Raw genomic sequence first — 12017 nt, 5'->3', positions numbered from 1 at the left:
AGAATTCTCGAAAAGAATTACAGAGACCTCGTCTGCTGATCCCCTCCCTACAAGAGACTTGCTCCTCTTTCAGCGTTCCAGGTTGGAAAAGCAGATGAACAAGGACGTGATCTGGTGCGTGATGATCCTGTTGCTTTTGTGCGTGATCGGCGCGATCGGTTGCCGATTGTGGCTGTCCGGTTACTCGGGTTTATCGTTCGTGCCGTTCATCCCTGTCCTCCAGGAGCCCAGCTACGAGAGCATGCTGACGTTCTGGACGTTCGTGATCATCCTACAGGTGATGATCCCGTTGAGCCTGTACGTGACGATAGAGATGGCGAAAGTGGGCCAGGTGTATCACATCGGGCACGACGCGGCGTTGTACGACGCGGACGCGGATCGCTCCGCCGAATGCCGTGCGCTCAACATCACCGAGGAATTGGGTCAGGTGAGGGCACAGATTGATCGGCTCGGTGCCACCGTGGTATATGGATCAAGTAGCGATCCTTTATTTCGCCGTTCCCCTACCTGGCCGATCGAAGATCTAGACGGTGCTCGGTAATCCTGGGAAACGCAAATCATCGTCTATAGATTTCTTTCGAATTTGTTCTCTGAAGTATTCGCTACAATTTAGTCGATCGTTATTTAGCCTTTTAATGTGTGAAACTGTTAAAGGAAATAATTCATTTCCCCGTCTTCAGGATTCTGGGATTATTCTCTGTCCAGAATGAGAAACTGTTTTCATGAAATTTTGCTGTTTTTCATACACGAAATTGGGTGACTATTTTTAACGACAGGTCCAGTACGTGTTCTCCGACAAGACCGGCACGCTGACAGAGAACAAAATGCTGTTCCGACGATGCGCAGTTGGTGGTCAGGACTACTCGCACACGGGGGAAGGTGAAAATTTGGTACCCTCATCCCGGCTGAAGGAGGATCTGCTGATCGGCACGTTCCGACATAATCTGCAAGAGTTGCTGGTAGTGTTGGCCATATGCAACACGGTCGTGGTGAACTCTCAACCCCACTACGACACCATGAACTCTAGCGGAGTGATCGAAGAGCCGCAGAAGAACGGAGACGAGACAGGAAGGTTCGTACAGGGGTTCATTCTTTCGGATCGATCCGCCTCGAATCGATTCTCACGCGAAACCCCCCCCCCCCCGGCTTCTCTTTCCAGGTACACAAGAATGATTGAGGCTAGGAGCTTGACCCCTTCGCCTGTCATTCCGTTGGCCACGTTCTCGCACCCGAACAACCTCGAGGACAACGTGTCCTCCATATCCTCCATGGTCGAGATGGAGTCTGTTCTGAATCATTCCACTAAACTCTCCAACAAAGTGCCCAGGTCGGTTTCTCTCTCGTGTCAGCTCCTCTTTCGTAGGAATTAAATTGGTTCATTGAAGCGCCTCAACCTCTGGACAAAGCGATGCCGAAAACGATTCCGAATGGTGTAGACATCTTTAAACTGAACCCCAGACCTGTACCCTTAACGCGTTCGCTGCCAGCATTTATTTCATTGCTTATCTTCCTTGTTCAAAAGTTTTATGAAATGCGACGTACCTTCTTTACAAGACATTACAATTAATTTCACTGTTTTTAAGCGAACTGTGGTAGTGGACGCGTTAAGCAGTTTTTTAGAGGAGGAACTTTCCCCAGGCTGACAAGTCAAGCCGATTTTCATGTACCTATTAAGATCAATAGAAGCAAAGTGTTGAATATATTGATCGAGTTGTCGCATTTCTGAAGAACATATCGAGAAACCATGTAACACTTGAACTCTACGATACATTTTGTTTCTTATATGTACATGTGCGAGCTTCATCTATGAGGAACCAAGTTTAGAAATTGATTTGAACCTGTAGATTGATACACGTGGTAAAAGATAATCACTAATTGAAAGGTTAAACGATGTATATGCCAAATATGTTACGTGCTTAGAACCACGTTGAAAATTCATTTAAGGGTTTAACTCTCCAAGGTACATTTTATTTCTCATTCGTATGTACACGATCTTCGCGTGTAGACTTTGTCCCGAGGATAATATATAAAGTTGGTCCTAATTGCGTTGTAGAACGCATTGAAGAGCGCGCATAACTGCAAGCGTAATTAGCAGATCCGATGGTTGTAGACCGAAGTTCCTGAACGTGACGTCCATACCGAGCCTGGGAATGGGACTGCTGGGGCGAAAACTGTCGCCGAACGGCGCCCAGAAGAGACGCAGCCCGCTGAGTCCCGTTATCGACGTTGCCAGGAAGAACGGGGACGAATTGCTACCCGCCGCGGCGATCTACGAAGCGGAAAGTCCCGACGAACTCGCGTTGGTGAACGCGGCACGGGCCTACGACGTGAAACTGCTGAAACGGACGACTCGCAGCGCGATCGTCTGTCTGCCGGATAAATCTATCCTCACTTTCGAAATACTTCACGTAAGCTCGTCATGGACTGTTGCTCCCTGCTCCTACGACGCCTCACTTTCTCCGAGCATTACCAACCACCTTTCTTTCGCGTTCCTGTAACCGATACGCAACTCCTGTTGATCCTCTCTGTCGGTCTCGGCTCCTCAGACATGTTGTTTTTGATCTTTCATGGTCGTCTTTCATGGTCATAGGAAGAATCTCTCTCTTCCTGAGGAATTTCGTTTTTGATTTTTCATGGCCAGTGCAGATGACAGTGGACCATTTAGACTGGAAGACTATAAGCTCGTTTTTGTCTTTTATTAAACATTTTCAATAACATTGCAATAAACAGTATATACGCTACATATACAGTTTAACTTAACTGAAATCAAATTGAATTTGTAGTTCAGAAGTTTTTGAGATTCAACGAGGACAACTTAGACTTGCAAAATGAATCAGATCGCCAGGAGCAAGCACCATGAGCGTCATACTTGAAAGACACTATCCTCGTACCCGTAGCTAATTGACCACAAATTGCAGGTGCTGCCATTCGACTCGAGCAGGAAGTGCATGTCGATTCTCGTGCGGCATCCGCTTACCAACGAGCTGATCCTGTACTCCAAGGGCGCGGACACCACCATCTTCTCCTCGCTGACTCCCCAAGAGGAAAACTCTGCCACCACGTTAAAAATTCGTCAGCACTTGCAATCCTACGCGCGTCAAGGTCTCCGGACCCTGGTGATGGCGAAAAAGTCCCTGACCACGCAGGAGTATGAAACCTGGCGGCAAGCGCACACCGAGGCTGAGCTGGCGATGGAGAATCGAGAGCATCGTATCAAGGACTCGTACGCGATCCTTGAATCCCATTTGACACTGCTAGGAGCGACTGGGATCGAGGACAAGCTGCAGCCCGGGGTGCCGGAGACTATGGCTAACTTGGTGGCTGCCGGGATCGTTGTTTGGGTTCTGACAGGTATAGAATCTTGATAGAGATGATTGAAAGATACTACCCCAGGCGCTCTAAGTCTGTGGAGCTGACGGACAGTTTATGTTGGTAGGAGACAAGCCGGAGACTGCGGTGAACATTGCATACTCGGCGCGTCTTTTTTCACCAGCGATGCAGCTGTTATGGCTGCAGGCGAGGTCCAAGACTGTTGCTGAGACCTTGATCCATGGATACCTTGAGTCTGCGAAAAGAGAGAGCATGGTTCACGGTAACGATTGGAGAGACAGTGTCAGGGAGACTGGAATGTTGAACCGTGATCCAGCGGAGAATGATGCGCACAGGATAGACAGCCCTTGGCCGAAGCAACGAGCCTTGGTTGTTGATGGGAAAACGCTGACGGTTATCCTGGATCCGAGATCAGGATTGATCAGTTCGTTTCTTGAACTGACGAAAATGTGCACCAGTGTTTTGGCTTGCAGGGCCACGCCGCTTCAGAAGGTAAGTTTCAGATGGTGTAGATGTTTTGTGTAAGAGTACATAAGACTGAAATGCTGTTGTATTACAGGCATACATAGTGCGTATAGTGAAGGAACAGCTGGGAATGAGAACCCTGGCGATAGGGGACGGCGCGAACGACGTTAGTATGATACAGACCGCGGACGTAGGAGTTGGTATCTCGGGACATGAAGGTACACAAGCCGTCATGGCCGCAGACTTCGCCATCTCACGATTCTCGATGCTTAGCAGGCTTCTACTGTTGCACGGGCACTGGTGCTACGATCGTCTGTCTAGGATGATTTTGTACTTTTTCCACAAGAACGCCACCTTTGTCTTCCTTGTATTCTGGTTCCAGGTATAGCATATTTTACGCACAATTTACAGTAGCGTAGGCTTACCGAGCGAAGTTGAAGTTTGTGGGAGGAGCCGGAGAAAGTGGGCGGAGTAAGTTGAGGAAGTGAACGAGAGCCAATGAGAGGAGCCTAATAGTAAAGGGCAGAGTAAATTGACAGGTTTTACTGGGAATTGTCTATGAAGGATCGAGCCTAAGAATAATGAACGGAGTATACTTAAGGTACCTACCGTGGGAGACCAATAAGAATCGAAGGGAGGGACTAGAGAAAAGTGATGGGCGTTATCTCCCCACGGCCCCGCCCACTTTCTCCTTACGCGCGTCGCAAACGTTGATATTACTCGGTAGAACAACTGATTGTTTTTCGCAGCTGTATTGCGGCTTCACCGGGACGGTGATGGTTGACCAGATCTACTTAATGTTGTACAACCTGATGTTCACGTCGATGCCGCCCCTCGCGCTGGGCGTGTACGACCGTGTAGCCTCACCTGCTGTTCTAATGTCTATGCCCCACCTGTACAAAAGAGGACGTCTCGGACTCGTCTATCGGCCACACTCGTTCTGGTTAACGATCGCCGATGCTTTGTATCAAAGTATCGTTATCTTTTTCATAAATTACTCCGTTAGTATATAGTCTTGACATATCCAACCGAGTGTTTCGGGACGAGCTATCAGCACTCTAGTGAATTGTCGTCTGGTTTAGGTGTACTATGACTCGGTCATAGATATTTGGGAATTCGGAACCACCGTGATGACCTGCTGCATCGTCGTCATGCTTGCCCACGTTGCCATAGAGACTCGATCTTGGGTAATTCGACGTGTTTCTTCTTTTTCTTTTCTTTTTTTTTTAAATTAAATTTCACATTTGATAGCATAAAACGACGTATGACTTTCAGACTGTAATCCACGTGCTAGCTATATTGGGATCCCTGGGCGTGTTCTTCGGATTCTGTCTGATATACAACGTAGTCTGCGTGAACTGCATGGGCCTACTTTGCTCCTATTGGGTGATGGAGATGGCTGTCATGAGGCATACCTACTGGCTCACCGTGACACTTACCTGTGTTCTAGCATTGTTACCAAGGTACGCTTTCTCCACTTGTGGGAAGACTGACCATCGAAATTCAGTGTATAATGGTCGATGCTCTTGCTCGCTCAGGTTACTGTACAAGACCATAATGTGCACCGTATCGCCGGACCTCGCGCAAAACGCCTCGTTCAAGGCGCCGTTGAAGACCGGAAGCCATCGGCAACGAATTGCCGAGAGAAGCGAGAACAATTTTATTGCCGGCTGGTCTCGCTCGACCCAACACGCCACGATAAGGTATGCGATGATTATAATTGTACTGCGGATCTTATGCATTTACGACAAAAATCAGGAGGTGCAATTTTAAGGACTAAGAAGATTAATAATATGTGTAGCATGTATAGAAAATTCGAGACGGAAAAGTAAAACAAAACGCGGAACGACAAGCTTCTAGAAGTTTCGCGAAGGGAGTTTGTAGGCAATCACGCGGGAAGCGACGCGAGGGGAGCGCTCGAAAAGTCGAATCACGCTTAACGACCGGGTGTTGATTTCACGTTCGCGGATAGCAACGAATTTATATAAATAGAGGGATCACGGAGGGACTCGGCCTATTTGCTATTCCGAGAGAGAGGACGAGGTAAGGACCACGGCCGCTCTTGGTTAGCATTAGCACCCCGGCAGGAGAGTACGGCGATAATACCTGGACGCCTGTCGGGAGAACGGGAGAGGACGGGAGTCTGTTCCTGGTCGCTCGTTCGACATGGAGAGTACGGCGATAATACCTGGACGCCTGTCGAACGAGAGAGAACGGGTCAACTCCTGGCCGCCCAGACCCCGGCAGGAGAGTACGGCGATAATACCTGGACGCCTGTCGGGAGAACGGGAGAGGACGGGAGTCTGTTCCTGGTCGCTCGTTCGACATGGAGAGTACGGCGATAATACCTGGACGCCTGTCGAACGAGAGAGAACGGGTCAACTCCTGGCCGCCCAGGGCTCGGCAGGAGAGTACGGCGACAATACCTGGACGCCTGCCGAGAGGGAACGGAAGAGTGTTCCTGGCCGCTCGTCTCGACAAGGAGAGTACGGCGATAATACCTGGACGCCTTGTCGAGCGAGAGAGGACAGAGCATCTTCGGATCGGTTGCGAAAATACCACGGAACCTAGCTAGAGTATACGTGTGATGAGAGAAAGTTTGCATGATTGTGATTTATAATGCGAGCAATTGAATGAATTTATACATATACCTCACTTTCCTGTACCCCTGACCCTAACCCAAAAATAAATTCTTTTATCCAGCATATCCTGATTAAATCCTTACTCATGGCTACATATGGATATTTCGCACTTGTTGAAGTCGTTAGAAGAAGAAGGAAATTCTACTTCGTTCCTGTTTCTTGCAATCGATGCAAATCATTATTATTTTGCATAAAGATCCGCTGTCTAATTATAATTTACTAATACACGCTACGAATCGTTGGATGTTAAACGACCGTTCAGGTCACTTCAGCTAATCTCCGTTTCTCGTGTTTTAGAACCGGAAGCAAAAACGACGCGCTGACCACAATTGTTGCATGACACACCCCGAAACATCCAACGAAACTGTCAGCGCGTTCAGGCAGATTCATCGACGCTTTCAAGGTCGCCGCCTCGACCGAGACCTTGGTCAGAAGACCGGCGCAAGTCGTCGCGATTCCATCGTGTACTGTTCCTAAGGTTCGAAGAAGTATTGCTAGGAGGTTTACGTTAATTTTAGTGTGCATCCTCGGTTCCAACGGAGACCAGCTCGATTGATGTATCGTCGTTTCGAACGGTGTCTTTTCAGTTGAATCCGAGTGGCTTTACATTTCCGACTACCGTTGTTCGTTGCATTTGATGGCTGTGACTTTTAGGGACCAAGACTGTTTTAGTCCGTTAGCGATATCGTCGTGCATCGACGGTTCCAGTGCGAAAAGAGAGAGAGAGAGAGAGAGTGAGAGAGAGAGGGGGGGGGGAGAGTTCCATGCGGGACTTTTGTTCGAGACGCGGGTTGCATATCGATGTAAGTAGAATGTAATTCAGGTCGTAAGTGTCCTCTTAGGAATAAGAAAACAGGAAGTGTACACTGTATCTGGTGTAATGTACACCCGGAGGTGTCTGTGCGAGAAGGTAGCAAACCTTGCGGCGATACAAATTGCGGTCAGGACACATGGGATGAAAGAAACACTAGGGCCAGTGCTGCGCGAAGCAGACAACAGTAGTTTCCTTCTGAACCAGTTTTGAAAATCTTTTCAAGAGCACAGGATTGTCCGGGGCTTATTAATTTCAAACTGTTACATAGAGCCATTTATGTAGGATAAAGAGTGGTGATTGCGGCTAAAATTCCAAAGTGCCTCAAATCATGGGAGATTTAGGCCTCCTCAATATCTGAGCCCTGTAGAAAGGATCCAGGCTCCAGACGTTTAAGAGCCTAAATCCTCGTGAATATTTGGGCCTTATGAACGATGAGGGGAGTGGTGAGAGCAATCTTGGATTAAATTCCAGTGTTTAGGACCATGGGAACTTCGAGTTCTACCAAAACTTGGGGCCTCAAGGAATATAAGAACTTGAATCTCCATGTATATTTAGGTCCTATGACCTATGGAGGGGGAAGTGGCAATAGCGGATTGAATTCTGAAGTGCCTGGGACCGTACTAGATTTGGGCCCCATCAAAATTTGAGTTTCGAGCAAATTTCAGATGTCCTAGAGCTCATACAGGTGGCCAGAATTGAAAGGAGCCAGAATACGCGGCAGAAGCTTTGTTTCACGGTTCGCTGGGTTTGCCACCTGACTGTATCGTCGCCTCCGAGCATATGTACATTGTCCCGTGCGAAGTTAACGTTGTACAAATAGTATGTTTACGCTGTAAACGCGGGCGGGTGTTACACGAAAACACCTCCCACGCTCGCGACTGTATTATTAACGTAATATCGGAGATATACGTGTATAAGCGCGTTCTGCCAGCATAGAGGTTCTATTATACATGTGTATATTCAACATTATCGACGACACGTTGCACGTGTTGACATAGTATTTTGATATACGATTGACAGCAACTGCGTGTATTGTAGCGACGATAGTAAACCGAGTGTTCTTTACATTTTTCTGGTTTATTCACGACGAACGTCCACAGATTCCTGCACTCCTGTAACGCGAGAACAGTCGTCCACGCTTTTCGCTCATGGCTGTGTTCGCAAATTGTTTTTTACCGACCTTGCGATTTTATTTTCCAATGCTTTTGCGAGACATGGATAGGTTTTGCATGTATATTTTAGACACGTGAAAAATTAGGTCTTCAATTTGGGCCCGTTATGCGATTCATAAATATTACACATTATCGTCACTACCATCATTAATTCAGAAATTTACGCGTTCATATTTCAATACATGACAAGATAACATAATTCATACCGAAGATTAATTTCGTAAGTATCTGCTGTTCGTCTCGCATAATTACACCTCGTTTCGAACAGAGTTACGTTCACTCTGTTAAACATACATACAGACAGTAATCGGTTCGATTGCCACATACACGGTGTAGACGACCTTTACATAAACAAACTTCGCTTAATGATTCGTAAACACACGGGAGATATATACGCGAACGAGAGTGTAAGAAATTACAAGACACGATAGAATAACAAACAATACGGGGCCGTTGCTTAATCGGCTCCTTGTGCCTATTCGTTACGAGCGTTCACGGTGATTCGAATGTTGCTTGGATAAGAAACCCAGCTCGTGGCTCATCTGCCTAGATCCTGCCTAGATAGTCCGAGTGACGCAACTCTTCCACAGAAATCGCGTCACGATCTCTCGCAAGATCGATCGAACTCGATCCTCGATCTTGCTTTCTCCGGGAAAGTCCACCGGCGAAAGTGTTCTCGGTTTTAGAGTACGTTTTGCTGCAACAGCAACTCGAGCGGCACGATAAACGATCGCAGAGCGGCGGCACAAAGAAAATCCGCAGGCAACGATATCACAATAGAACGTCCGAACGACTTTCTACCCTTAACTTTGGGGGTCGTTAGCGTTCCCACAACGTGGACCAAAAAAGTACTATATTTTTGCTAAAAACTGTCTCTGTCACAAATCTAGTAATTTACACATATTTCTTCGATAGATATGCAACAGTTTAATCGACAGCAACATTTTATAGCTCCAGTAAAAAGCATCGGAAGCATCAAGAAAATGCGGTCAGCCTGAGCTGCAATCACCGAAGTGGCCCCTACATCGCACAGTAAATCTTCGCAAAGTTAAACGGGGGTAGCAGAGGGATGAATATTCATTGCACTGCAAACTCCGAGCTCGACTCTCCAAGTGCTCCCAGCTCGGCCAGAAGCTGAGGTCCCAGTGGTCGTAGAAGTTTTCAACCCCCAGAAAGAGTTGAACCCTCTCGAGTTTCTTGCAGCCCCAGTGAAATTGAGCGTCTCTCGGAGGAAGGGTTGAGGATCGCTGAGGTGCAGTGGTTTCCCTGATGAACCAGGCGACTGAGAAACACTGTCCGATGCGGAAACAGGGGCTGTAGGTGGGGATAGGATCGAGAGGCAGCGGGCGGAGCACCGGGGGATCTTTTGGCGTGCTGCGACAACGGTTCTCTCAGTGCATGCTCGGTGCTCGCTCGGCAAAAGACAGCGCAGCTGCGGGTTCGCGCGGACTCATTGTCGACGGTTTGCTCTCGCGATCGTGCACGCTTCGAGAGCAACTCGAGTGGCCAGGCCGTGTGCTCGTCCGGTTCCGAACTTGTTAAACAAAGTCCCCGGAGCGAGGGGAACCAGCCGCGGACCTTTGAAGACTGGTTCCGGGCCTCGGTGTGGTGTTATACTCCTTTGTCACGAGGTCCGCGTTCTGCTCCGTCCGACGGTCTCCGGCGTTTTGATCCAGCTCCTTCGGGATTTTTGGAGGTTCTCTCGGGAAGTTCCTAGGATTCTCAGCAGCTGCGTCGTCCGATCGATTAGGGTTTTCGCGCTCTCAGCCTCGCAGACTCGCCTGACCAAAGCGGACAGGTAAAGGGTGACCGTGAGTCGGTGCATTCTCGGCTGCAGTTGAGGGTACCGGGTGTCCTAGCAGTCGCGATGTAGTTTTTATGACTTCTTATGACTTTTTGTATTGCTTGTTAGTGAAAAGAGAGTTTTATGTTTAATTGCACTTGAAACCTTTTCCCAATTAATATCAAGTTAGACTCGTGTCACGCAGACCTCGGAGTCTAATAAATATGTCATCTATTTTAATTATTCGATTCTTTTAAGTCGAAATAAAATTCTCATCTTCTGTTATCGATGCTCAAGCATTACCGTGAACGTACATTGTAAATTTTCCTTTTCCCTCTAGATAATTACTAAGACCAGAGGGAAGTTTAATTGTTCTGAAATAGTTAAGCAGAAAATCATACGGCAGGGCGTTGGTTTTCAATATTATTAGTCAGGGTGAACATACACGGTGCAGGAGTGACTACACTCCTGGAAACTGTTACAGGACATTATGCAATTTCGACTTTTCCGAAACTCCTAGCGTACAATCGTTTTCACCGTTGTGATCGGTGTCGGCTTTAAAAATATCGCAAAGTCGCGGTAATTTGTTGAATGGATCTGATCAGTCAGCGGTAGTCGTTGTCATTGTTATCTTTGTTCATCTGTATTTCGTAGCACGCAACCGCGTTTACCGTACTTAACATACGAGTGGAAAATTGAGTTATTAAGGGAAGATGAATAATTCCGTGGAACATGGTTGTCGACCCGCGTTTAGACAAGGAAATCGAAGGCGCATGTTGTTGTATCGATAAAACTAAAATATCCTCTAACTGTGTCTAGTACACTGTGTCTAGAACACGTGCATATTTCAGAAAAGAACAAATGAAAAGTTGAGTAAGATGTCCGTAAAATTATTTCGATTTGATTCCGCGGGAAAATTATTTCTTATCTCGATCGTACAGAATATAACACACCTACCTCTATATTTGATCGCGCGAGATTTTGCTACTTACAAATATCGGAATCTTATCTGATACGCGTAAGTTCCCGATTAAAAATACATCAGTAGAACCGGTGCATACGCGTCAGACAGGTTCGACCAGTCGATTTTACTGCCATTTCTCCTGATCGTTTTAAGGTTCCAATAAAAGCGTTTTCTTACGCAGAACAGCTTCGCTCTCGATTGCTAGGACACCGGCTACAAACAAGTAAGCGTTTCTGGTTGTTGCGTGACATTTAACCTCTTCAAGGATGCCGGCACACGTGTGTACATGTAGCTCTAGGTTGACATCTAGGCTCAACGTTCTCACACGAGGGACCGTATTACCTTCGAACATTATTAGACTGTGAACTTTTGTTTCGTATAAAAATGATCTTCGTCTGCTCTGAACAATTTTTCTCTCAACAATTCTACTAACGTTCATTGTGCTGTCCTTATTGTCGAGTATACTTGATTGAAACGTTACAAATGAGAATATTTTGTGGATAATGCAAACCCTAAAATTGCATGCGTTTAGAGTTAGGGGTTCGTTCAACCCTGTCTCATCAGATCCACAATTGCTAACAATTCTTTTATATTTATTTCGATTCCTGTCTGCAGGAACCATACACAGAATGATGGACTAAAAATGAAAGTTATCTGCATCAGTAGTGAACCTTAATGTAGCAGGGTAGAGTTGATACAACCCTAATCGAACCAGTCCACGATCACTCCAAAAATTCATGTCTAGCTGTTCCAATTCCTGCTCGTTTAGGGTAAGGGACCCAATTACTGTGGAGGTGCCAATTACTGTCCCTATATTACTTGTACTTATTTTTAAAGCAATAATGCA

At 46.8% G+C, this 12017-nt stretch overlaps 2 protein-coding genes across 10 annotated transcripts in view; both read left to right on the top strand.

Moving 5' to 3' along the window:
• The window catches only part of LOC143352409 (phospholipid-transporting ATPase VD), a 54972-nt gene extending 46656 nt beyond the window's left edge, over positions 1–8316 (top strand). Inside the window, exons 7-18 of one of the 5 annotated variants that reach the window (XM_076784873.1) lie at positions 74–427; positions 777–1072; positions 1160–1327; positions 2111–2408; positions 2919–3351; positions 3437–3822; positions 3890–4177; positions 4545–4796; positions 4878–4982; positions 5071–5258; positions 5334–5498; positions 6735–8316. In XM_076784873.1, the coding sequence (XP_076640988.1) occupies positions 74–427; positions 777–1072; positions 1160–1327; positions 2111–2408; positions 2919–3351; positions 3437–3822; positions 3890–4177; positions 4545–4796; positions 4878–4982; positions 5071–5258; positions 5334–5498; positions 6735–6777 (2976 nt within the window). In that variant the 3' untranslated portion in view covers positions 6778–8316. Of the gene's footprint in view, positions 1–73; positions 428–776; positions 1328–2110; positions 2409–2918; positions 3352–3436; positions 3823–3889; positions 4178–4544; positions 4797–4877; positions 4983–5070; positions 5259–5333; positions 5499–6734 lie in introns of those variants that run through there. The other 4 variants (XM_076784872.1, XR_013081924.1, XR_013081926.1 and 1 more) reach the window with 4 other exon arrangements.
• Positions 8317–9431: 1115 nt separating this feature from the next.
• Positions 9432–12017, top strand: part of LOC143352404 (bestrophin-4) — a 30687-nt gene continuing 28101 nt past the window's right edge. For 2 of the 5 annotated variants that reach the window (XR_013081922.1, XM_076784857.1), the window contains exon 1: positions 9432–10221. The gene's annotated coding sequence lies outside the window, so the exon portion shown is untranslated. Of the gene's footprint in view, positions 10222–11862; positions 11941–12017 lie in introns of those variants that run through there. The other 3 variants (XM_076784854.1, XM_076784856.1, XM_076784855.1) reach the window with 3 other exon arrangements.

Source organism: Halictus rubicundus, chromosome 3, assembly GCF_050948215.1.
Source record: "Halictus rubicundus isolate RS-2024b chromosome 3, iyHalRubi1_principal, whole genome shotgun sequence".
Lineage (NCBI taxonomy): Eukaryota > Metazoa > Arthropoda > Insecta > Hymenoptera > Halictidae > Halictus > Halictus rubicundus.
The sequence above is the reverse complement of the archived record's forward strand: the minus strand, read 5'-3'. Positions and strand labels throughout refer to the sequence as shown.